This window comes from Oncorhynchus gorbuscha, linkage group LG17 (genome assembly GCF_021184085.1).
Source record: "Oncorhynchus gorbuscha isolate QuinsamMale2020 ecotype Even-year linkage group LG17, OgorEven_v1.0, whole genome shotgun sequence".
In the NCBI taxonomy this organism is placed as follows: Eukaryota; Metazoa; Chordata; class Actinopteri; order Salmoniformes; family Salmonidae; genus Oncorhynchus; species Oncorhynchus gorbuscha.
The window spans coordinates 7,759,707-7,782,132 of record NC_060189.1 but is presented as its reverse complement, the minus strand read 5'-3'; the positions used below and the strand labels follow the sequence as shown (position 1 = coordinate 7,782,132).

The 22,426-nt window shown below is 42.5% G+C and overlaps 2 protein-coding genes across 2 annotated transcripts; one reads left to right on the top strand and one right to left on the bottom strand.

Moving 5' to 3' along the window:
- Window positions 1–1,138: 1,138 nt before the first annotated feature.
- On the top strand, window positions 1,139–18,462 carry disp2 (dispatched homolog 2 (Drosophila)). Its single transcript, XM_046309237.1, has 8 exons — window positions 1,139–1,458; window positions 10,330–10,752; window positions 10,841–10,870; window positions 11,486–11,609; window positions 12,191–12,318; window positions 12,676–12,794; window positions 13,036–13,133; window positions 13,517–18,462. Exons 1-8 carry the CDS (start codon window positions 1,367–1,369, stop codon window positions 17,012–17,014), a joined length of 4,512 nt encoding a protein of 1,503 aa, XP_046165193.1. The 5' UTR covers window positions 1,139–1,366; the 3' UTR covers window positions 17,015–18,462.
- On the bottom strand, window positions 18,437–21,178 carry rpusd2 (RNA pseudouridine synthase domain containing 2). Its single transcript, XM_046309238.1, has 3 exons — window positions 20,275–21,178; window positions 19,818–20,113; window positions 18,437–19,604 (listed from the first exon to the last, which is right to left on the bottom strand). The coding sequence occupies exons 2-3, from the start codon at window positions 19,998–20,000 to the stop codon at window positions 18,831–18,833; spliced, it is 957 nt and encodes a 318-aa protein (XP_046165194.1). The 5' UTR covers window positions 20,001–20,113; window positions 20,275–21,178; the 3' UTR covers window positions 18,437–18,830.
- Between the last annotated feature and the right edge of the window lie 1,248 nt (window positions 21,179–22,426).

Below are 22,426 nucleotides of genomic sequence, written 5' to 3'. Positions count from 1 at the left end.
TTGATTGTTTCTCGAAAGAAAGAAAAAGGAACTGTTTGGAACATGTACATCTAAATGTGAGATACATCAATGGGCTCTTGACATAATATGCTACTCTGTAGGCATATTTGAAATGTTTTAGTCAAAACTAAAATTGCTAGCTAACAAAAAAAAGTAATGGTTTCTCTAGAAAAGGAACTGCTTGCATCTAAATCAAATGTTTTGACACATAGGCAAGTTGTTGATAAATGATGATTTCAGACTGTGTCCCCGTGGCAGAATACGTTGGTATTTTCAACCAATTTTTCCAATGGTTGCCTCTGAGTGTAAAAAAAAACACACCATTGTTCTTTCCTCCAGCCGATACTAATGGGATCAGTGATGATGACGAGGTGTCTGCATTATGATTAATATGTAGACACAAACCAGCTGGCGTGCCACTGATCATTCACCAGAGGAGCCTGCATGATGTCTTTATGAAGAGTAACCGAAGAAGGAGCAGACTCGCTCCCTCTCGGGTCCCAGGTGCAATTTCTGTCTGCATTAAAAGAACAGCAGAGTGTTAATCAGCAGAAGAGCGTCGTCACCTGATGCCTACAGTGACGGTAAATTAGGTAACGGCTCTAAAATATGAGCTGGAGCTAAACTTTAATTCATGGAGTACTGTAATTCTATTTGGAAGAAAAACTAAGAGTTTTTCCCAAATCTAACCCTCTGGGGCCACAATAATAAATACAAAAAATAGGTGTAGCTTATTTAGTCTTCTGTATTGTATTTAAACCAAAACGGCGTAATATAACGATTGCTTCGGCCAATCTAATCTAAAATGATAGTTGCCCGTTATATAGGCTAGTTATGTGACAATACAAACATTTCGCTACACCAACAATAAGATCTGCTAAATATGTGGATGTTACCAATCAAATTTGATTTGATACTGTATTATTCACAATAAATTATTCAGATTTACAGATTCATGGCATTCTGCCAGCTTTCTATATAAAGGTAAATAATATATTTAAGAAGAGGAGAAAAATGTAACAGATATTGTTTTGAATAGCGGGCTACGCACGAATCAAAACAATGCAGGCAATATCGTCGATACATTGTATCCGTGTCATACTGTATAGGCCAGCACCACCCTCAATTGAACAGCGCCCGTGCTATTCACGGTCGTCTAAACTTCTCGTCAACAGCAGAAGAGCTCATCACAACACGTCGACCAATAGCAAACCAGGCTTTAGCAGATAGGTTACTCAAACATCCATCCATCCCTTTTTGCCGTTGTACAATAGAACCGATCTCACTATTCCAAGTAGTAAACACGAGGCTGAATACCTTAATTTTCCAATTGGAAATTTCCGACAGGAGAAAAGTAACTGATAGAATGGATACTTGCTCTATCACCGATGAGCGCGCAGACGGTATAGTCATGGATTCGCCAAGAACTGAAAGACCTGCAAGGGGGACATTTCAAAGGTACGTAGCCTTTCGTTCTCTGTTCACCTCAAAGAAAAAGAACGGTGTTTGTCTAGTCGGCTGTTAAATTATTCCTCTCTATCATTAAATATACATTTGTATTGGTGTTTGGTCCAGCCATTATTGCCGTTATGTCAGTGTAGGCTATATCAATCTGTCTGTCAATGAATATCAATGTTCTTTGTATTTGTAAGCACTTGATGACCACAGCAATACATTTTATGGATTTCTCAGAGTCCTATTCTTCAATATTGTATTTATTATAATGTACAAATGTGCCTGCCACTGCTTACATGAATTGTAAATCAAGAGCAGACTAAACAGGAAGAAGTCCATCTTTCATTTACTCGTTTTTTTTTTGGTGGGTGAGAGATACATTGATTTGTATTTGTAAAATGTGTTCTCAAATGCTGTACAATAGCAGCCAATCTCTCCCCAGAGTATGTTTAATTGAAATGTTATAGTCCAGTAACAGGTTGAGTGTGGCAGTCAATTCACCCAATCCACAATTAACATTCACTTCAATAGGCAATCTCCCGGGATCCAGAGATATCTGGTATTCCTCAGCTACACACTCACTCTGTGCTCTCCCAAGTCAGCATAATGCAGATATGCATACGACATTGCTGACACAATAGCCTACTGTAGGGTCGGCCCAGGGGAAACCACAAATCCACTGGGCAAAACTCCACCGTGCCAGTTTTTTGATAGATAACTAATAGTCACTACATTGCCCCTGCTTTAGTTTAGCCGTCAACATTGGACATACACTATATATACAAAAGTATGTGGAAACTCCCCTCAAATGAGTGGATTTGGCTATTTCAGCCACACCCGTTGCTGACAAGTGTATTAAATCGAGCACACAGACATGTAATCTCCATAGACAAACAATGGTAGTAGAATGGCCTTAATGAAGAGCTCAGTGACTTTCAACGTGGTACCATCACAAGATGCCACCTTTCCAAAAAGTCAGTTCATCAAATTTCTGCCCTGCTTCCCCATTCAACTGTAAGTGCTGTTATTGTGAAGTGGAAACGTCTAGGAGCAACAACGGCTCAGCCGCAAAGTGGTAAGCCACACAAGCTCACAGAACAGGACCGCAGTCCAGCACCAGGCCTAATTTGTGCCTGGGTAACTGGCCCTAAATGTTCTACGTAGAAGTATTTTTGTTGAGATTTGTGCTATCAGGGTTACGAGGTTACGAATAGGAAGGTTAATAAATGTGAGATTCTGTCAGATTAACCATTTTTATATGTCTGTCTGCAGTATGAAGGAATTTAGAGTTAGTTTCGCAAGCTAATGTTAATTAACTAGCATTAGTGCAATGACTGCAATTACCTTTATTTAACTAGGCAAGTCAGTTAAGAACACATTCTTATTTTCAATGACGGCCTAGGAACTGCCTGTTCAGGGGCAGAACGACAGATTTGTACCATGTCAGCTCAGGGGTTTGAACTTGCAACCTTCCGGGTTACTAGTCCAACGCTCTAACCACTAGGCTACCCTGCCGCCCCAAAATCTTGTGGTATCTCTTTAAGGCAGCCAACAAACAAAATGACCGGCCCCGCTGTCCGCCAGTTGGGCAACTCTGCTTTAAGTTAATATTCAACTTAATATTCAGGGGGGGGTCCGTTTTTTTTTCTCCAGAGGTCACCGAGGACAAGAAAGCTGAGCATCATAGACCATGTGTCTGCCATATGGGAAGATGAGCATTATAGTCCATGTGTCTGCCATATGGGAAGATGAGCATTATAGACCATGTGTCTGCCATATGGGAAGATGAGTATTATAGACCATGTGTCTGCCATATGGGAAGATGAGCATCATAGACCATGGGTCTGCCATATGGGAAGATGAGCATTATAGACCAGGTGTCTGCCATATGGGAAGATGAGCATCATAGACCATGTGTCTGCCATATGGGAAGATGAGCATTATAGACCATGTGTCTGCCATATGGGAAGATGAGCATTATAGACCAGGTGTCTGCCATATGGGAAGATGAGCATTATAGACCATGTGTCTGCCATATGGGAAGATGAGCATTATAGACCAGGTGTCTGCCATATGGGAAGATGAGCATTATAGACCATGTGTCTGCCGTATGGGAAGATGAGCATCATAGACCATGTGTCTGCCATATGGGAAGATGAGCATTATAGACCATGTGTCTGCCATATGGGAAGATGAGCATTATAGACCAGGTGTCTGCCATATGGGAAGATGAGCATTATAGACCATGTGTCTGCCATATGGGAAGATGAGCATTATAGACCAGGTGTCTGCCATATGGGAAGATGAGCATTATAGATCATGTGTCTGCCATATGGGAAGATGAGCATTATAGACCATGTGTCTGCCATATGGGAAGATGAGCATTATAGACCATGTGTCTGCCATATGGGAAGATGAGCATTATAGACCATGTGTCTGCCATATGGGAAGATGAGCATTATAGACCATGTGTCTGCCATATGGGAAGATGAGTATTATAGACCATGTGTCTGCCATATTGAAAATTGTGTTTCATAATGCAAAAAAAAAACTACAATGAACAGAAACACAGTATGTAAAGTGTTGGTCCCATGTTTCATAAGCCGAAAAGAAATATCCCAGAAATGTTCCATTAAAGCACAAAAAGCTTATTTCTCTCAAATTTTGTGTACAGATTTGTTTACATCCCTGTTAGTGAGCATTTCTTCTTTGCCAAGATAATCCATCCACCTGACAGGTGTGGCATATCAAGAAGCTGATTAAACAGCATGATCATTACACAGGTGCACCTTATTCTGGGGACAATAAAATGCCACTCTAAAATGTGCAGTTTTGTCACACAACACAATGCCACAGATGTCTCAAGTTTTGAGGGAGCGTGCAATTGGCATGATGACTTCAGGCATGTCCATCAGAGCAGTTGCCAGAGAATTTAATGTTAATTACTCTACCATAAGCCGCCTCCAACGCCGTTTTAGAGAATTTGGCAGTATGTACAACTGGCCTCACAACTGCAGACCACGTGTAACCACGTCAGCCCAGGACCTCCACATCTGTCTTCTTCACCTGCGGGATCATCTGAGACTAGCCACCGTAACAGCTGATGAAACTGAGGAGTATTTCTGTCTGTAATAAAGCCCTTTTGTGGGGAAAAACTAATTGTGTTTGGCTGGGCCTGGATCCCCAATGGGTGGGCCTTGCGCCGAAGTGGGTGGGCCTATGTCCTCCCAGGCCCACCCATGGCTGTGCCCCTGCCCAGTCATGTGAAATCCATAGATTAGGGCCTAATGAATTTATTTAAATGGACTGATTTTCTTGTATGAAACTGTGACTCAGTAAAATCATCAAAATTGTTGTGTTTATATTTTTGTTCAGTATATTGGTCAGAAAAGGCACATACAAATACTTTTCTGTCCTTTTCATAACGATAAGCCAGACTCCTGTTATTGACACTGGAGGAGGGAGTGACAAAGCTGGAAGTAATAGTTGAAAGATACTGTTGTCAGTGTAACATCTCTTGCACAACTCTATGCAGTGCCTTTCCAAAACTGTTTTTTTTTGCAAATGCATAAAGCTGTTACATATTGGTCTTGATTAATGATAAAAAATAAAATACATTTTGTCCTATTTGATACATGTACAAGTGTGTATTAAAACACTTGTGAATTGCAGATGTTTTTTTTTTTGCATATCTCACTCTCCCTGATGATATGCCGCCACTGACACTCAGGTACCCTTGTCAAACTTCCCCATGATGCATCAGATGCCTGCTTACTCATTAGCCAACAAAAACCAACCACAACAGTCAATATTCAATTCTGCATGAGAAGTACCAAATGCATCATAATAATTAGGCGAGTGGTTAAATGATCTTAAACCAAGAGAGTGGTTAAATGATGTGAAACCAAGAGAGTGGTTAAATGATGTGAAACCAAGAGAGTTGTTAAATGCTGTGAAACCAAGAGAGTGGTTACATGATGTAAAACCAAGAGAGTGGTTACATGATGTAAAACCAAGAGAGTGGTTAAATGATGTAAAACCAAGAGAGTTGTTACATGATGTAAAACCAAGAGAGTGGTTACATGATGTAAAACCAAGAGAGTGGTTACATGATGTAAAACCAAGAGAGTTGTTAAATGATGTAAAACCAAGAGAGTGGTTACATGATGTAAAACCAAGAGAGTTGTTAAATGCTGTGAAACCAAGAGAGTGGTTACATGATGTAAAACCAAAAGAGTGGTTACATGATGTAAAACCAAGAGAGTGGTTAAATGATGTAAAACCAAGAGAGTTGTTACATGATGTAAAACCAAGAGAGTGGTTACATGATGTAAAACCAAGAGAGTGGTTACATGATGTAAAACCAAGAGAGTTGTTAAATGATGTAAAACCAAGAGAGTGGTTACATGATGTAAAACCAAGAGAGTGGTTACATGATGTAAAACCAAGAGAGTTGTTAAATGCTGTGAAACCAAGAGAGTGGTTACATGATGTAAAACCAAGAGAGTGGTTACATGATGTAAAACTAAGAGAGTGGTTACATGACGTAAAACCAAGAGAGTTGTTAAATGATGTAAAACCAAGAGAGTGGTTACATGACGTAAAACCAAGAGAGTTGTTAAATGATGTAAAACCAAGAGAGTTGTTAAATGCTGTGAAACCAAGAGAGTTGTTAAATTATGTAAAATCAAGAGAGTGGTTTAATACTGTGAAACCAAGAGAGTGGTTTAATGATGTAAAACTAAGAGTGATTAAATGATGTAAAACCAAGAGAGTGGTTCAATTTATGTAAAACCAAAAGAGTGGTTAAATGATCTGAAACCAAGAGAGTGCTTAATTTTTTTCTTTTTTTTCCCCACCTTTATTTAACCCAGTAGGCTAGTTGAGAACAAGGTCTCATTTACAACTGTGACCTGGCCAAGATAAAGCATAGCAGTGTGAACAGACAACAGAGTTACACATGGAGTAAACAATTACCAAGTCAATAACACAGTAGGAAAAAGAGTCTATATACATTGTGTGCACAAGGCATGAGGAGGTAGGCAAATAATTACAATTTTTCAGATTAACACTGGAATGATAAATTATCAGATGGTCATGTACAGGTAGAGATACTGGTATGCAAAAGAGCAGAAAAGTAAATAAATATAAACAGTATGGGGATGAGGTAGGTAAAATAGGGTGGGCTATTTACCGATAGACTATGTACAGCTGCAGCGATCGGTTAGCTGCTCAGATAGCAGATGTTTGAAGTTGGTGAGGGAGATAAAAGTCTCCAACTTCAGCGATTTTTGCAATTCGTTCCAGTCACAGGCAGCAGAGAACTGAAACGAAAGGCGGCAAATGAGGTGTTGGCTTTAGGGATGATCAGTGAGATACACCTGCTGGAGCGCGTGCTACGGGTGGGTGTTGCCATCGTGACCAGTGAACTGAGATAAGGCGGAGCTTTACCTAGCATGGACTTGTAGATGACCTAGAGCCAGTGGGTCTGGCGATGAATATGTAGCGAGGGCCAGCCGACTAGAGCATACAGGTCGCAGTGGTGGGTGGTATAGGGTGCTTCAGTAACAAAACGGATGGCACTGTGATAAACTGTATCCAGTTTGCTGAGTAGAGTATTGGAAGCTATTTTGTAGATGACATCGCCGAAGTCGAGGATCGGTAGAATATTCAGTTTTACTAGGGTAAGTTTGGTGGCGTGAGTGAAGGAGGCTTTGTTGCGGAACAGAAAGCCGACTCTAGATTTGATTTTTAGATTGGAGATGTTTGATATGAGTCTGGAAGGAGAGTTTACAGTCTAGCCAGACACCTAGGTACTTATAGATGTCCACATATTCTAGGTCGGAACCATCCAGGGTGGTGATGCTGGTCGGGCGTGCGGGTGCAGGCAGCAAACGGTTGAAAAGCATGCATTTGGTTTTACTAGCGTTTAAGAGCAGTTGGAGGCCATGGAAGGAGTGTTGTATGGCATTGAAGCTCGTTTGGAGGTTAGATAGCACAGTGTCCAAGGAAGGGCCGGAAGTATACAGAATGATGTCGTCTGCGTAGAGGTGGATCAGGGAATCGCCCGCAGCAAGAGCAACATCATTGATTTATTCAGAGAAATGATTCGGCCCAAGAATTGAACCCTGTGGCACCCCCATAGAGACTGCCAGAGGACCGGACAACATGCCCTCCGATTTGACACACTGAACTCTGTCTGCAAAGTAGTTGGTGAACCAGGCAAGGCAGTCATTGGAAAAACCGAGGCTACTGATAAGAATATGGTGATTGACATAGTTGAAAGCCTTGGCCAGGTCGATGAAGACGGCTGCACCAGTACAATGATGTGAAACCAAGAGAGTGGTTAAATGATGTGAAACCAAGAGAGTGGTTAAATGATGTGAAACCAAGAGAGTGGTTAAATGATGTGAAACCAAGAGAGTTGTTAAATTATGTGAAACCAAGAGAGTGGTTTAATGATGTGAAACCAAGAGAGTGGTTAAATTATGTGAAACCTAGTAAGCAGAGAATCCCACTTCGGACACCAATGTATTTCTGGATGTTACTCCACATCATACACACCTTAAGATAACATGGCGGGAGATCATGAACGTTTTGCTATGGTGTACGCTACTACTGAACACGACCCCCCCTGGTACATCGTGTCGGTTCAAACAAAGGACAAACACTGAGATGGTTCCCTCATGAACAACGTGCTTGCTAATTCCATCTCCATAAAATCATTAAACAGGCCACCAGTAGTAGTACGGGGGGCCAAACATGAAAGTACCTTTAGACCTAAATACGAGGTAATATCAACGTTTAGCAAAATGCACAGCTCTGTTCCACCGATGGTGGTGCTGGCCGATAGTATGACACGAATGCAATGTAGCAGAGTATCAGCATAGTAACACCCTGTTTAGACTGAAATACAATGTCATATCAACCTTTGATAGAACATTTCCCATGTCAAATCATATTTGAGAGATTGGCAATATCTCAGGCGATCGTTGTTTGATTACGTAGCTTGCATGCAGGGGGCTCGTAACGCCCAGCTGGAGGTATTTTTTGTAACTACTCTGTTCGATAATGAACTGGATCCACTAATTGCCTAGCTTTGCAAGCATGACCTAGCTCTATTAAAAGTGGTCAATGAGAAGCAGTGAATACCAGAGTTTACCACTGCAGTAACACAGTCCTAAGGAGTGCGGTGGGCAGCACAGAAGCCCCCATCATGCTGCCGTCAGTGCTCTGCGCAGCTTGTGATGTGTCAGCTGAGGGGTACATGGCAACTTCTAATTGGACAGCAAATAAATAGTGCTTTCACCTGAGTAAGTTCAGAAGTAAGATGGTGACGCATCAGCCAACCAACAGCAACATATTTTTTCCCCCTGCCATAAATGGTCATCTTGACGGGGTGATTTGAGTGGAACCACTACGAAGGTTTGAGAAATTGACTCCAATCTTTTAAGAGACCGATACATCTTTAGACACTTTTTAAAAATGATTAATACAGCTACATTTTGAAATGCCCAATGGCACACAGTCGAGTTGTGATGAATTTGCTGCCCACCTATCTCTCCCCCGGTGGTTGGAAATGCAAATAAAGCCCTCAAGTACTGCTCTCTGTTTACTTACCCCGTCGCCTTGGCGATGAGGTGATGGGGATCAAAGAAGTGGCGTCTCAGTCCACCCAGACGACCAGGTCTGGAAAAACAACCCATAACGTCATTTGACCCTTTAATTGGAGTCAGATTGAAATTAGACTGTGCACATAAATGTCTGGTCGTCCCCCACAATGAAATCGGGGAGGGAACTGTGGATATGTTTCCTTTTGTCACAGGCAATATCTCAGACAGCACTGGGCCAATTTTGACTAAACTTGGGTGAATGATGGATGAGTCTTGCCATCGAGATCTGGCATTTTTTGTTAAATTGCACTGATTGGCCCAAGGCGGGAGCTATAGTAATGACCTGAAATGTATTAGTCACATGCGATATCTCAATTGGCCCAAGGGGGGACGTTGCATCATTCGTTGGGGGATGACATGTTTACAGTTGCCTTGTTTAATTCAGTCATACTATAGAGCCCGCAAACTCAACTCTGGACCTCGAAGTCAGTTCCACTGCATTTTTTCATTGTTCCCCTCTTAATTAGACCTGGGACACTAGGTGGGTGCAATTAATTATCAGGCAGAACAGAAAACCAGCTGTCTCCGAACCTCGTAGGTTCAGAGTTGAATACCCCTGCTATAGAGTATTGTAATAACGGGAATTCAATATTATTTACAGTTCAGTAAATAAGGATTCCGGTTTATAAACGTCACTTGTCATTAGGCCTAACGCAATTACTAATAGTGGTTAACGTAGTCAGCTCTCTCTCGCTGATAGTCAGCAGAGTTTCATTGTGTATAGTCTATGTCCTGCTCTTTAGTGAAAACATGAGGAAGAAAAGCACATAACTTAACCCATAACATCTGTGCAATGTATTTCTTCCATAAACGGGAGTCATTCCTCATCAGATCCACTGCAGTCTCCATCAACAGGACTCTCTTTTGGATGCTGAAACACAGACAGGGCAGATGGAGCATCTCTTGGACTAATTGGGCCTTCGAGCAACGAAACAATACTTTAGATGTCATTCCTTACCTAATTAATTTAGTTTGCCAAATTGGGTTTCAAAACACAACGCAACAATACATTGGAAGTCACCCCTTACACGAATCATTAGGTTTACCTACTCAAGGCTTAGTAAAAAACTGTTGCACCCGGGGAAGCCGCTGAGCTGAAACATTGATTATCGAAAATTCTGGTGTACATTTGACAATGACAAACACTGCAACCGTAGGGGTTATAAATAAATACACTTTCCCCCCCTCTGTCTTTTCACAGTGAGATACCGGAGGTGTCACTGTGTCCTCCTGACAGTGTGTGCCCGGAGGCCCAGGCCACTCGGATCCAAACCGAAGGGGACCAGTCTGACAGCTGCAGCCTCCCCAGACCCTCCTCCTCCGCCTCCTCCCAGCTCTACCACCAAGTCTCCCAGGGATGCACCTACCATTCACAGCAGCACCGACAATGTCACTGTTGTGGCCATCACAAGCCAATCAAAGGCAAAGCCTGTCTGGAGTCGCATCCAATCACTGTGGGTCCTCCTCAAACCGACTGCTCGACAAGCGCTGTCAAGACAGGTCGCAGCTGCAGCCCCTCCCATGTTCCTTCCTGTCACAACGCTGTCCGCTGCCACTGGCTGCACGGTTCCCATGACGGCGGTGGCACCCAGAAGTCCAAACAGCATCATGTGGTCACAGTCAGGTCTGTATTCCGTATGCTGTACACAAGCATAATTATCATGTAAAAATTATAAAAAGGTCAATGACGCAGAATTATTTGTCTATTTTAGGAATGACGGACTCTACTGGATCCCTAGAAAGTCAGTATCCACGACAACAAGATGATTGTGTAACAGCAAAATGACCTACAATTTCCATTGCATCCTTAATGTGCACAGTGCATGGCAGTAATTAGGACAAAAATATATTTTTAGTCTTTAATTTAGCTATACAACATGGTTCTAAGCTCAAAATAGTATTTCATTAAGCTATACAACATGGTTCTAAGCTCAAAATAGTATTTCATTAAGCTATACAACATGGTTCTAAGCTCAAAATAGTATTTCATTAAGCTATACAACATGGTTCTAAGCTCAAAATAGTATTTCATTAAGCTATACAACATGGTTCTAAGCTCAAAATAGTATTTCATTAAGCTATACAACATGGTTCTAAGCTCAAAATAGTATTTCATTAAGCTATACAACATGGTCGTAAGCTCACAATAGCATTGCATAACTCTAAATATGAGTACTGGTGACCAACGTCTTGAAATTTAATGTTAAATGTTGTACTTAACTGAAAAATACTTGAACCATTAGACTTTCCTAGCACACCCACCGAGTGAGACACACAGTACAGTCCTTTAACTATGCAAAGCCCGTTAGAGATAAGTGTCACTGAGATCCTCTTTTCCTGTGGCATTTTCTTGACAGTTACTCCCAGGTGGTAGTGAGGTATCCTCTGGCGGTGCTCGTCGGGTGTGCAGCGGCCCTCCTGGGATGTTCCCTAGCCGGCCTGTTGATTGGTCCCATGCCAGACTTCTCTGACCCGCTCATGGTGAGTGCTTCTCTCTGCAGCACTGTCGCGGTCTCTGCCAACTTCCTGTCAAACCGAATGCTACTGTAAACCCATTTTGTTTTTAGCTCGTTCCTGCCTCTTGAAAAGCCGCCGTAAATAAAGTAGACCCGGCAGATCTCTCAAAACATTTCATCTTGTCAGCTCAAGAAATACAAGTGTAGCCATATCAGTGCAATTGCAGGTATAATGAACAGTCAAGAATAGTTAAATAAACTAATTGAATTACCATGTGTGTAATAAATGTGTACAGTTACACTCATGGCGATCAACATGTAATGACCATGGCAGAGACCAGGGTAAAAAAAAATCATCTGGAATAATATTGAAGACAACGCTATATCAATCAACACTGCATGTACAATGTCACTATCCATTTTCAAAGCATCCATTATAGTATGTCACTAAACCTTCGCATCTAAATCAGTCTTTATTCACCTACTGTAGGCCAAACAGTCAGCATTAGGCGTACATATTTCTCATGTAAATGAATTCAGTGCATTGTTTTCCTGCTTCGGCTGTCGTCACATGTTGTTCCGTTGACTTTGATGTTTTTAATGCAGGGCTTTGAGCCTCGAGGAACATACATCGGGGTGCGACAGTCTGCCTTAGCCAAGCTTCAACAGAACACAGGGCCTGGAAACACACTGTCTCTGATACCGCAACACCTCAAAGACAAGACAGCTGGGAGGTACTGTGCTAAAACCGGAGGAGCTCTCCACCACACACAGAGAGCCCTGCACAAAATGGCTGCCACAACAGAGTAGAACCATGGGACATTGCGTTCACTCAGCCCCAGATTATAATTACTCACTAAAACAGGCTACAATTTGGCATCTTTCAGTTCAGGGGCACGATAGAGATGGAACAGGGTTACACTTGCACATGATATAGTATAGCTACGATTAAAAAATGCTGGATAATTGTATAGGAGTCCATATGTCCATTGTTGCGTGGGGTACTGATTTAGCTATTGCCTGTGTGATTGATATGAATTGTCTAGATGTCTCATGTATAATTTTGTTGTGTTCGTGTTTATTTTATGAAGCTATGGAGATGGTAGCGGAGGGGATGCCGGTGGGAGCCAGGAACAGTCGTCCAGGCAACGGTCTAAAAGAATGCTAGACAGGGGTTCGGCCCAAGACACATTCCTCTGTGATGCTCCAGGTAGGCTACTAACATGTCTCTCTGCTACTAAAGAAATGTTCCTAAAAATTTAGCAGGAAACATACCCATAATGTATCAATCAAAAATCTGGGTATTGACGAGCTAGTTCATCATTCCAGTGTTCGCTTTCAGTTATGAGCAAAACATAAGCAATCCCTCTAGATACATTTTTGTAAGTGAAGACTGAGGACAGTCTTTGTTTAGGGGTGCCATGTTCTTGACTCCATCTGTGACATCACAGGAGAACGCTACGCCCAGCTTGTCTTCCGCTCTGGAAACTCTGCCAGTCTTTGGAGCCTGAAGGCGATCTACTCCATGTGCGAGATGGAGCAGGCCAGGGTAGGTCTTATCTTAAACGTGCATCTTAAACATCATATATCATATATGCCATATATCCAGCATTACCAACCAGACCACGAAATCAGGGAGCCAACTCAAATCAAATACCTTTCTGGGCTACAGAACTTGGCAGGCACTGATAGCGCACATCTTAAAACATTTATATGTATTTGAAAGAGAACAAAAAAAGGTGTTATTGATCCCCATTAGCTGGTAGATGGAAATAAGTTATGTGAAAAGTTGCTATAAAATCTGTTCATTTCAATTTACTCTTGTAATAAAAAGATATATGGAACATCAATTACATTGATATTGCCATTGGTAAAGGGAGAATAAGTCAACAGAAGTGTGTAACTGCCAAACTTCTCTTCTCCATGTTTCAGATTCGTTCACAACCACACTTCCAAGATCTCTGCAAGCAACATATCCGATTGGAAGTGGACGGTGCCATAATCAGGGGCGGGTGCTGTCCAAGTTGGTCACTGGGAAACTACTTGGCACTTCTCAGCAATGCCTCATCCTGTCTCAGCCTGACCTCTGTGCAGGTGTCAGAGAGTCTGAGCCTACTACGCTATTGCGCCCCATACTACCACGATGGAAGGCTGGTGGCATATTGCGCAGAGAGGGGCTCGCAAGGCAACTGTGCATCCGTGCCGACTCGGTGCAAACACTCTCGTGCCGTATTCCAGATATTGCATTACCTGGTTGATAAGGACTTCCTAGGGCCACAGACAATAGAATATCAGGTCCCCTCACTGAAATATAGTCTCCTGTTTCTACCGGTTGAAAAAGGAGATCACTTGATGGAGATATACATGAACAGCCTTGAAGGTCGTGAGCTTACATACAAGAACACTACTATTACAGGAATGGACCTAGGCATCAAGCAAAAGCTTTTCAAGTATTACCTGGCTAGGGACTCCATCTACCCTGTTCTGGCTGTAGTTTCGCTGTTCCTCACCATAGCCCTTTATTTGCAGTCTCTTTTCCTATCAGTTCTGTCTTTAGTTGCAATTGTGGGTTCTCTCTTGACTTCCTATTTCTTCTACAAAGTGGTTTTTCAGCTGACATTCTTCCCTTTCCTCAACTTAGCTTCAGCTTTCATCCTGTTTGGTAGTTGTTCTAACCACGCCTTCACTTTCATTGATTTCTGGAATCTACAACTATCCCAGAATCCACCCGTTTCTCTAGAGATAAGAGTCAATAGAGTTCTCCAAGAGGTCGGATATTTGATATTGGCATCAGGCCTGACTTCTAGTGCCACGTTCTTTTCTGGGTTCCTGAGCAGCATCACGGCAGTCAGATGCTTTGCTGTGTACCTGGGAACGGCTTCCTTAATCTGTACTTTTTCCGCCCTTGCGTGGCTGCCCAGCTCGCTCATATTACGCGAGCGCTACACTGTGCCTGCCTCAGCCTCTGTTACTGCACAGGCATGGAAGCCTTGCTGCACAAAAAGTATTGGCGGGTTCTGGGACACAAGCTCGCGAAAGCGGTGCCTCTTCACCTTGGGTCAGAAGCTACGAGGGTTGAAGCGAGGACTGTCCGACACCTCCAATTTACTTTTCCTGAAAATCCTCCCATGTGGAGTGGTCAAGTTCAGATACATTTGGGTCTGCTGGTTCGCAGTGTTGGCCGCAGGAGGAACATACATCTCAGTTGTAGACCCTGGTATGAGACTACCCACTTTAGACAACAGGGCAACTCAGTTATTCCGCTCTAGCCATCCCTTTGAAAGATATGATGCTGAATATCGCCACCAATTCATGTTTGAACGGCTGGTGAACGGGGAGGACAAGCTCATTACATTGACTCTTGTTTGGGGAGTCATCCCAACCGATAACGGCAATCACTTTGATCCGAAAAGCAACGGATCTTTAGTTATGGATCCAGAGTTTAACATGAGTAGCCCAGAGGCTCAGGTGTGGTTGAGAGACTTGTGCGGAAGAGTTCAAAACCAAAGTTTTTATTTACCGTCATCATCATCATCTGAAAACGAAGGCTCAACAGACAACGTCTGTATTGTCGAGCAACTCATACACTGGGTGTCTATCCGACGATGCTCAGAGAGTGAGGACGCCTTACAGTTTTGCTGCAACGATATTCCCTTTCCTTACCCACCGGGTGTTTTTGAACAATGCCTGAGCATGATGGTGGCCGAGCGGCATGCAGAGGGCTATGTGTCCGAGGTTGGAGGCCTACATTTTGAGGCAGATGGTCGAATAGCAGCCCTGGTAATGGTATTTAGAACTACGCACCGCTATAGCTACAACTTTAGTCACACCACCCTTTTCTATAATGATATTGTGTCATGGTTTAATGGTGAAATGTCTGGCGCACCACTGGGACTAAAGGAAGGGTGGTTTGTGAGCCAGTTGACACTATTTGACTTGCAACAATGTCTAAGCTCAGAAACCCTTGTGGTCACTGGGTTCTCTGTAGCTCTAGCATTTGTCTTGCTTCTTCTGACCACATGGAATATTCCACTGAGTATTTATGGCGCTGCTGCTGTTGGAGGAAGTGTTTTTGTCACCATCGGCCTCCTGGTCCTTCTAGAATGGCAGCTTAGTGGTGTGGAGGCACTCTTCATATCAGCTGCTGCTGGGCTGTCTGTCGACTTTTTAGCCAACTACTGCATATCATATAATTCAGCTCCACACTCTGATAGAATTGGAAGAGTTGCACATTCTCTGAAAAGAATGAGCTGTCCTGTAGCAATAGGATCCGGGGCCTTCTGCTGTGTGGGCATCGCCATGCTCCCTACTACTGCCTTGTTGTTCAGAAAGCTGGGGATTTTCTTATTGCTGGTGAAATGTGTAGCATGTGGATTTGCCACTTTCTTTTTCCAATCCCTATGCTGCTTTTTCGGTCCTCAAAAGAACTGTGGGAAAATAACGTTGCCATGTTCATCTGAACCGGGGACTGAAAGTCTACCCTCCTGCTCAGCAGCAGAACCTAGGTCGTCAACCTGCGCAGCAAACGGAGCTTTTGGAAGATCAAGAGTTCGAAGGAATTTCAATAAAGACGAGGGTAATTACCTTTACCCGAACCATCAGCGTCAAAGACAACGACAGGTAGAGGGCGGAAGGGAACCCGAGCAGTATGAGCTTCAGCCATTGGCCTGTCAGCTGAGTGACAGCTTTGAGAACAGCACGTGTACTAGTAAGCTCTCCAACAGACCCTCGGTTCTCTCCGATGACATCCAGTTCGGTGGACTGAGTCCCAGGAGGGATGTGGAGAGGAGCAACATTGAGGCAGATAGTGAAGAGCTCTGTGGGAGGCACCACAAAGGCTGTCACCCACCCCCAGCTTTGCAGACCTCTTCCCCATATAAAGAAAACACCCTAAGGCCTGTAGTAGCTCAAGGTGACCTGACTAAGGAAAGGCTCTTGTGCAAGACGTGCAGAGGACAGTCTGCTGGCATCAAGCACTGGAACGTATCGCTGTCCTCTTCCTCCAGCATGGAGGACACCATCATTAGTCAAACAATAGAAACAATTTACCAGCCATCCCTCTCAAAGGACGAGGCCCCTAATAGCACCTTTAAGCATCACCCTCACAAACGCCTCCTGTCATCTCAGAGTTCATTTGACGGGCTAGAGGATTCCAATGAGACTTGCCTGAGTGACATTGAACCTGGACCCTCAAACCAACAGACTTCTATTGAAGCAGAGGGAGAACTGGAACCACAACCAGGGCACCTTAACGGAAAGAGAGACACCCTACGTCTCTCCCTGAGAGAGACCACGTATGAGACAGCCTCTCCGGGGTGTGGGAGGGGCCGTACGAGCCAGAGTGAAGGACCAGTGATGTTGCCAAACAGTAAACCAGATTTGCCTGATGTATGGATCAAACGAGATGGGCAGAGGGAAGATACAAGCTGAATTAGATTTCAAAAGATATGTCTAACCCAAGCATGCAGAAGTGTTCGGTTCATCATCAGTCAGCTTGATTAGCTCAGTCAGAAACGGCAGAATGTTACGTTTGTAATGGATTTACACATTTTGGAAAATTCACAGCTGGACACACTGGAAGTTGGATAATCACTGACCTTCTAGTTATTCGACTGTATTACACTGATCTATATCCACAGTCTGGATAGATTCTTAGACAATAATGTCATTTGAACACTTTAAAATAATTTAAAAATACATTTTTTTTTTAGATGTGAGGGAAGGGGCTCTTTTGTTTGAGCTATGTATTCCACGCACCCACCATCAAAACAAGACATATAACATGCTGATGTAAATTACATCACTACAAGTAGATCAGAAATTGTGTGTAATTAAAAAAAAAAAAAAACATTTTTGTAAACCACTTCACTGTCAGAATGTACAACACTCATTGCTGTTGTACAAAGTCAAATGCCAAGAAATGTAACATTAATTTGGTGACTTAAGACAATTCTGTGTGTATTAATTATTAAGGGGACCTGAACAGCACTGTTATACACTTACAGTAGGGAGCTGCAGATGCACTGCAGATGTATATAGTGAGCCTTATCCTTTGATAATGAAAGAATGAAGGTCTTGTACATGAAACCAACTGATGTATTGGCAGGCCTGAATCAGACAAAGGTGATTTTTACCAGCTTAGTGGCTCCTTCCATCATTAAACATGACTTGTAGATAACCAGCTTCACAGCACGGTTCAAAGAAATGTAGAATCAGCGTTCTATGTAGAGTAACACGATCTCTACTAAGGCTTGACTGAGTAATCAAATTGTAGTTCTACAGCCGCAGAGCAGCCGTCACTACATTTCACCACCTGCTGGAGCATCAGATTAAATATATATATGCGTGTTTGCCTTGACAGAACACATGCAGTCTATGGATCATGGTGTACAATGTGCAGCATGTGCCAAATCTTTGCAACAGTCGTTTTTCCATTAAGAAAATGTAAATGTGTTTTATGTGAAAGGGATTATCCTTTACAATAGTTGGAGTTGTATTTTTGGTTCAAACCACAACCCAGAATAATGTATGTATTAAGGGTTTAATTGTGGTTTGATGAAATGACTGCAAAAATTAATGTTGACAAGAATTGTAAAATGTGCCTACAAGCAGGGTTATTTTGAAGTTGTCTTATCCAAAAGGGTTTCCTTTTGACAACATTCAGTGATCATAAGTCTTGGATGAGCTTTTGAAATAACCTGCCTTAGAGAAAAGAATGATAGAACTTAACTTTAGGCTTTTGAGGAGCAGAGAAAACAGAAAGGTTGCAATGACTATTAAAACCAGAGATAACACGGTACTTGTACTCATTTTCACATGGTGGAAAGTTAAAAAATAAAATTTAAAAAATGTTTATTTTTCCTGCAGAATGGGTTGTTTTATTCAATGCCATGAAAATAACATTTCATTGTCAAACTTTATGAAAATGTTTATTTGGTTTTCAATTAGAAGGGCTGTTGAAAGAAATCATAGATAAACATCTTCCTGGCATAGAGTCCAATGGAAACTATATGGTCCAAAGTAATATATTCCTTAACGTGAGTCAGAGGGAAATGAATTATACAATTTAAAAACAGAATTATTCATGATTTACAGAACCGTGAGCCATAGAACTAACAACCGAGCTTGGTTCACCAAGTGTCCAAAGACACTGCAACAAAATAACAATAGTGATATTTTACATCCTATTGGGCACATCACATAGTACACTGCCTGCACTTCTGTTGTACAACATCCCTATAGTGCCTTAGTCTTCAATCCAGTCATCCTTGGCCCAGTCAGGTAGGCGAGTTGAATATTCAAAGTCTGGTCCTTTATAGCGCAACGCATGGAGGTACATGATGAGCTCCTTCTCGGTGGGGTCCGGACGGACAATCTTACACTCGCTACACAGAGGGTCTTTCGTGTTTGTAGCAGCTAAGTGAGAAGATTCCGTTTGATCATCATTTTCATCAGCTTGTCCGGGTACTGTACCGGGTAAGGCTGGACTGCTGTGGACCTGAATTGCACTCTGTTCTACGTCACTCTGTGTACAGTCACTTGAAACAGAATTGCAAACACGTGGCAACAGCTCTGGCTGAGGTGTCTGAGCATCAGTCTGCACATTGCTCACCTGTACCAGTCCCTCATCTGGGATGTCTAGGAGATGAAGACTCTCCTTCAAACGATGTTCCTCCAGAATCGCTTTGAGAAGCTCATCGTCGCTCATGCCCATCAGGCCTCCCTTTGCCCTTTGGGGACCCCAAGCAGAGGAGCCATAGACAGGGTCGTTGAGGATGGGGTAGCCCAGGAACTGGAGGTGGACACGAATCTGGTGAGTGCGGCCAGTGAGAGGGAGGCAACGCACTACACTGGAGTGGCCGTTCCAGCTGAGCCTTTGGAAGACTGTGCGGCAATCCTTGCCTTTAGGATGCACTCTGCACAGTCCCACCTTGAAGGAGACCACCAGGATGGGCTCCTCACAGATGATCTCACCCTCTGGGAACTCCCCTTCCACTCGACAGACATACTCCTTCTCCAGCTGTAAAAGATGACAGACTATCAGTCACTTATATCAAACTTTAATAAAGTATATTTTATGTTCCCTCTCCGAGAGAGATTATACTTGAGGCCCTATTTAATCCAAACTGATGACCAGATTTCTAGGATAAGTGACTAAAAAAATAAATATAATCAGGAAACACAATGTTCCTTTTCGATTGATTGGTGCACACTGGACTAGAGGATGTCTTACCTGTCTGTCTCGCACCAACACATCCAGTTTCTGGGACACTTCCAAAGTCCGGGCGAAGAGCAGCACCCCAGATGTTAGGCGGTCCAGCCGGTGCACAGTGTGAAGGCCACATATGCCCCGTTCCTTTCCCAGGATGAAAATGACCGTGTTGTGACGGAAGCGCCCACAAGGATGAACTGGCATCGAGGCTGGCTTGTCAACTACCAAAACCTCCCCATTATCTTCAAAATCTCCAGTGGCCGTCCAACTACAGGTGGCTCATGGCGATGCACTGTATTCCTTAGGAAGTCATTGTTCTGAGGGTGGAAAAGACAGGTCTGATAATATTTATTCTGCACAGATTTTTTAAAACAATTTAGGGACAAAGTTAGATAGACTGTTTTATCTAATTCAAGGCAACATAATCAGCATCCATCTAATTCAAGCCAACATAGTCAGAGACAAAGATTGAACTCACCCTGAGTGTTACAGAGAGGTCATCCATTGGGGTTTCATTGAGTCGGATGCGTCCTAGTTTGGAAGCCATAACGTAGTACTCCAACGGCTCAGCTCGGAATTCACTGCTGAAAACCTCGAGAAGACTTTTCCCAATCCAGCGTCCCTTGCAGTACGTTTTGAAGTCGAAGTAGTATGGGCGCACTTTGCGTAGACCTCCTTCAAAATAGTATGTGGTTTCATCAAAATGCTCTTTGCTGAAACTTACGCCGGGGTTGCGTTTTTGAGGGGGAGGAATGTATCTCTCTCCTGTACGGAGTTGTTTCTTCCCACCTCCTCGTCGTCTCTTTCCACGACTACTTTGCTCTGGGTCGTCCTTCTCTTCGCTCTTACGTTTACAAGTTTCTTTCAACTCGTCTGTGGTAGAATTGACTGAAGTGTTTGAGGTATTTACCGCTGACACCCTCGTCATTTCTGTCGACTCCATTGTATGCGACATTACTGTAAAATGGTTTTGATGCAAACGTGGGCCAGATGATAACTCATTTACTGAGTTGTAAAGTGTATGTTTTGTCACTTTACAAATTAAATCGCTATAATTTGTGACGTTTGTCAATTGCGCATTGCAAGGTCTAGCACGTGATTGTGTTCTGTTATAAAGCGTTATTTCGCGTTTGTTAAAGATTTGGAGAACATAGAAAATGTTCTTGATATAACGTACCATCAAATTTAAGAAAGAGTATCGTTTTCTCTAGGGAGCTCTGTAAAAATCACTGTTTTGTCGGTTAAAGGTCAATAAAATCATCTGTAAAACGTGTCCAAACTACTCACACGTATCTCACTGAAGCAGCCTAACATGCAGCCATGAAAGTATGGGTCTCCCTTCCAAATGACTACGGGCACTCGTCGATGACGCCCCTGTGTGTTAGTAGTCCGTTTCAAAGCCTTATCAAATATCCTCATCCTCCTGACACTGAATATTGCTTCACACCTAATGCTTCACACATACAACATAATAAAACCATAGACCTAAATAAATAGCATGTTTTATCTCTTATACAGGCAATGGTTCAATTGATAGAGGCAAAGTGTATTTAAAAAAAAGCCCAAAGCCAAACAATCCCATCTCTCTCAAATAAAACAACATTATTTCCCATGCATTTACACACAAACAAGCGTTTTCATTACAATATTTGTATTAATGAATTATGACATTACTGTATAATCATTTCAGTATTTAAAAAATAAAGACTAAACTGCATCTATTCTCATCGTTATGTAAAAAGGGTTGTTCTTCTGTTGCCGATACAGACTACTTGTAATCATTTATAGGTTAGACTATGTTTACTTGCATTCACATCAGTCATTAGAAAAAAAAATGATGTTCACTTTTATCAAGGCATCTTCCTGTTGGTTGGTACGATGACTCAATTTGTATGAGGGTTGTCATATCCCTTTAATTTTGTAAAATTAAATACATGAATAAGCTGACCTTTCAGCTAGACATCTGTGAGGAACAAACAGTGGGTCGATGTTTTGAATGCATATACAAAACGGGAGCACTTAAATGAACAATTTTAGCAATCACAGACAGGGTCGTTAATCCAAAAGCCCTTGGCAACCCTCTTCAACCCTCTGGGATAATGTTCATCTGCTGCCCAGTTTTAGTCAATAAGCAAATGGGAAGTGTTGCTAGGCAGCAGACAGACAGAAATCTAAAAAAAAAAATAACTCAATAGCTGCAGCACCAGCACCACCATCTGCAAGGGCAACCACACCACATGGAAGTCACCTCCTGCAAGGGCAACCACACCACATGGAAGTCACCTCCTGCAAGGGCAACCACACCACACAGAAGTCAGAGCTTACCTCTGGAAAGAAAAACACAGAACAGCATCTCTCAAGAGATCAACTCTAGATGTGGGATGATGACATCAGTTAAGGTTTAAGATTTTCATGACCTGCCCATTTATGTGCTTTATACTGTATACTTTATATATAATTTATGTAGCTAGTGTATATGTACCCTTTATATAGTGTATACATACCCTTTATATAATGTATACATACCCTTTATGTAGTGAATGCATACTCTATATAATGTATACATACCCTTTATATAGTGAATACATACTCTATATAATGTATGCAGTCATTGACAGTAGCTGACACTT

What these genes read in the sequence shown, in the direction of transcription:
- rpusd2 (XM_046309238.1), bottom strand. Translation starts at nt 20,000, where the DNA reads ATGCCAGTTCATCCTTGTGGGCGCTTCCGTCACAACACGGTCATTTTC. An exon ending in TGTTGGTGCGAGACAGACAG is followed by an intron (nt 19,605 to 19,817) that starts GTAAGACATCCT and finishes CATCTTTTACAG; the next exon opens with CTGGAGAAGGAGTATGTCTG.
- disp2 (XM_046309237.1), top strand. Translation starts at nt 1,367, where the DNA reads ATGGATACTTGCTCTATCACCGATGAGCGCGCAGACGGTATAGTCATG. An exon ending in ACTTCTCTGACCCGCTCATG is followed by an intron (nt 11,610 to 12,190) that starts GTGAGTGCTTCT and finishes TTTTTAATGCAG; the next exon opens with GGCTTTGAGCCTCGAGGAAC. An exon ending in GCGAGATGGAGCAGGCCAGG is followed by an intron (nt 13,134 to 13,516) that starts GTAGGTCTTATC and finishes TCCATGTTTCAG; the next exon opens with ATTCGTTCACAACCACACTT.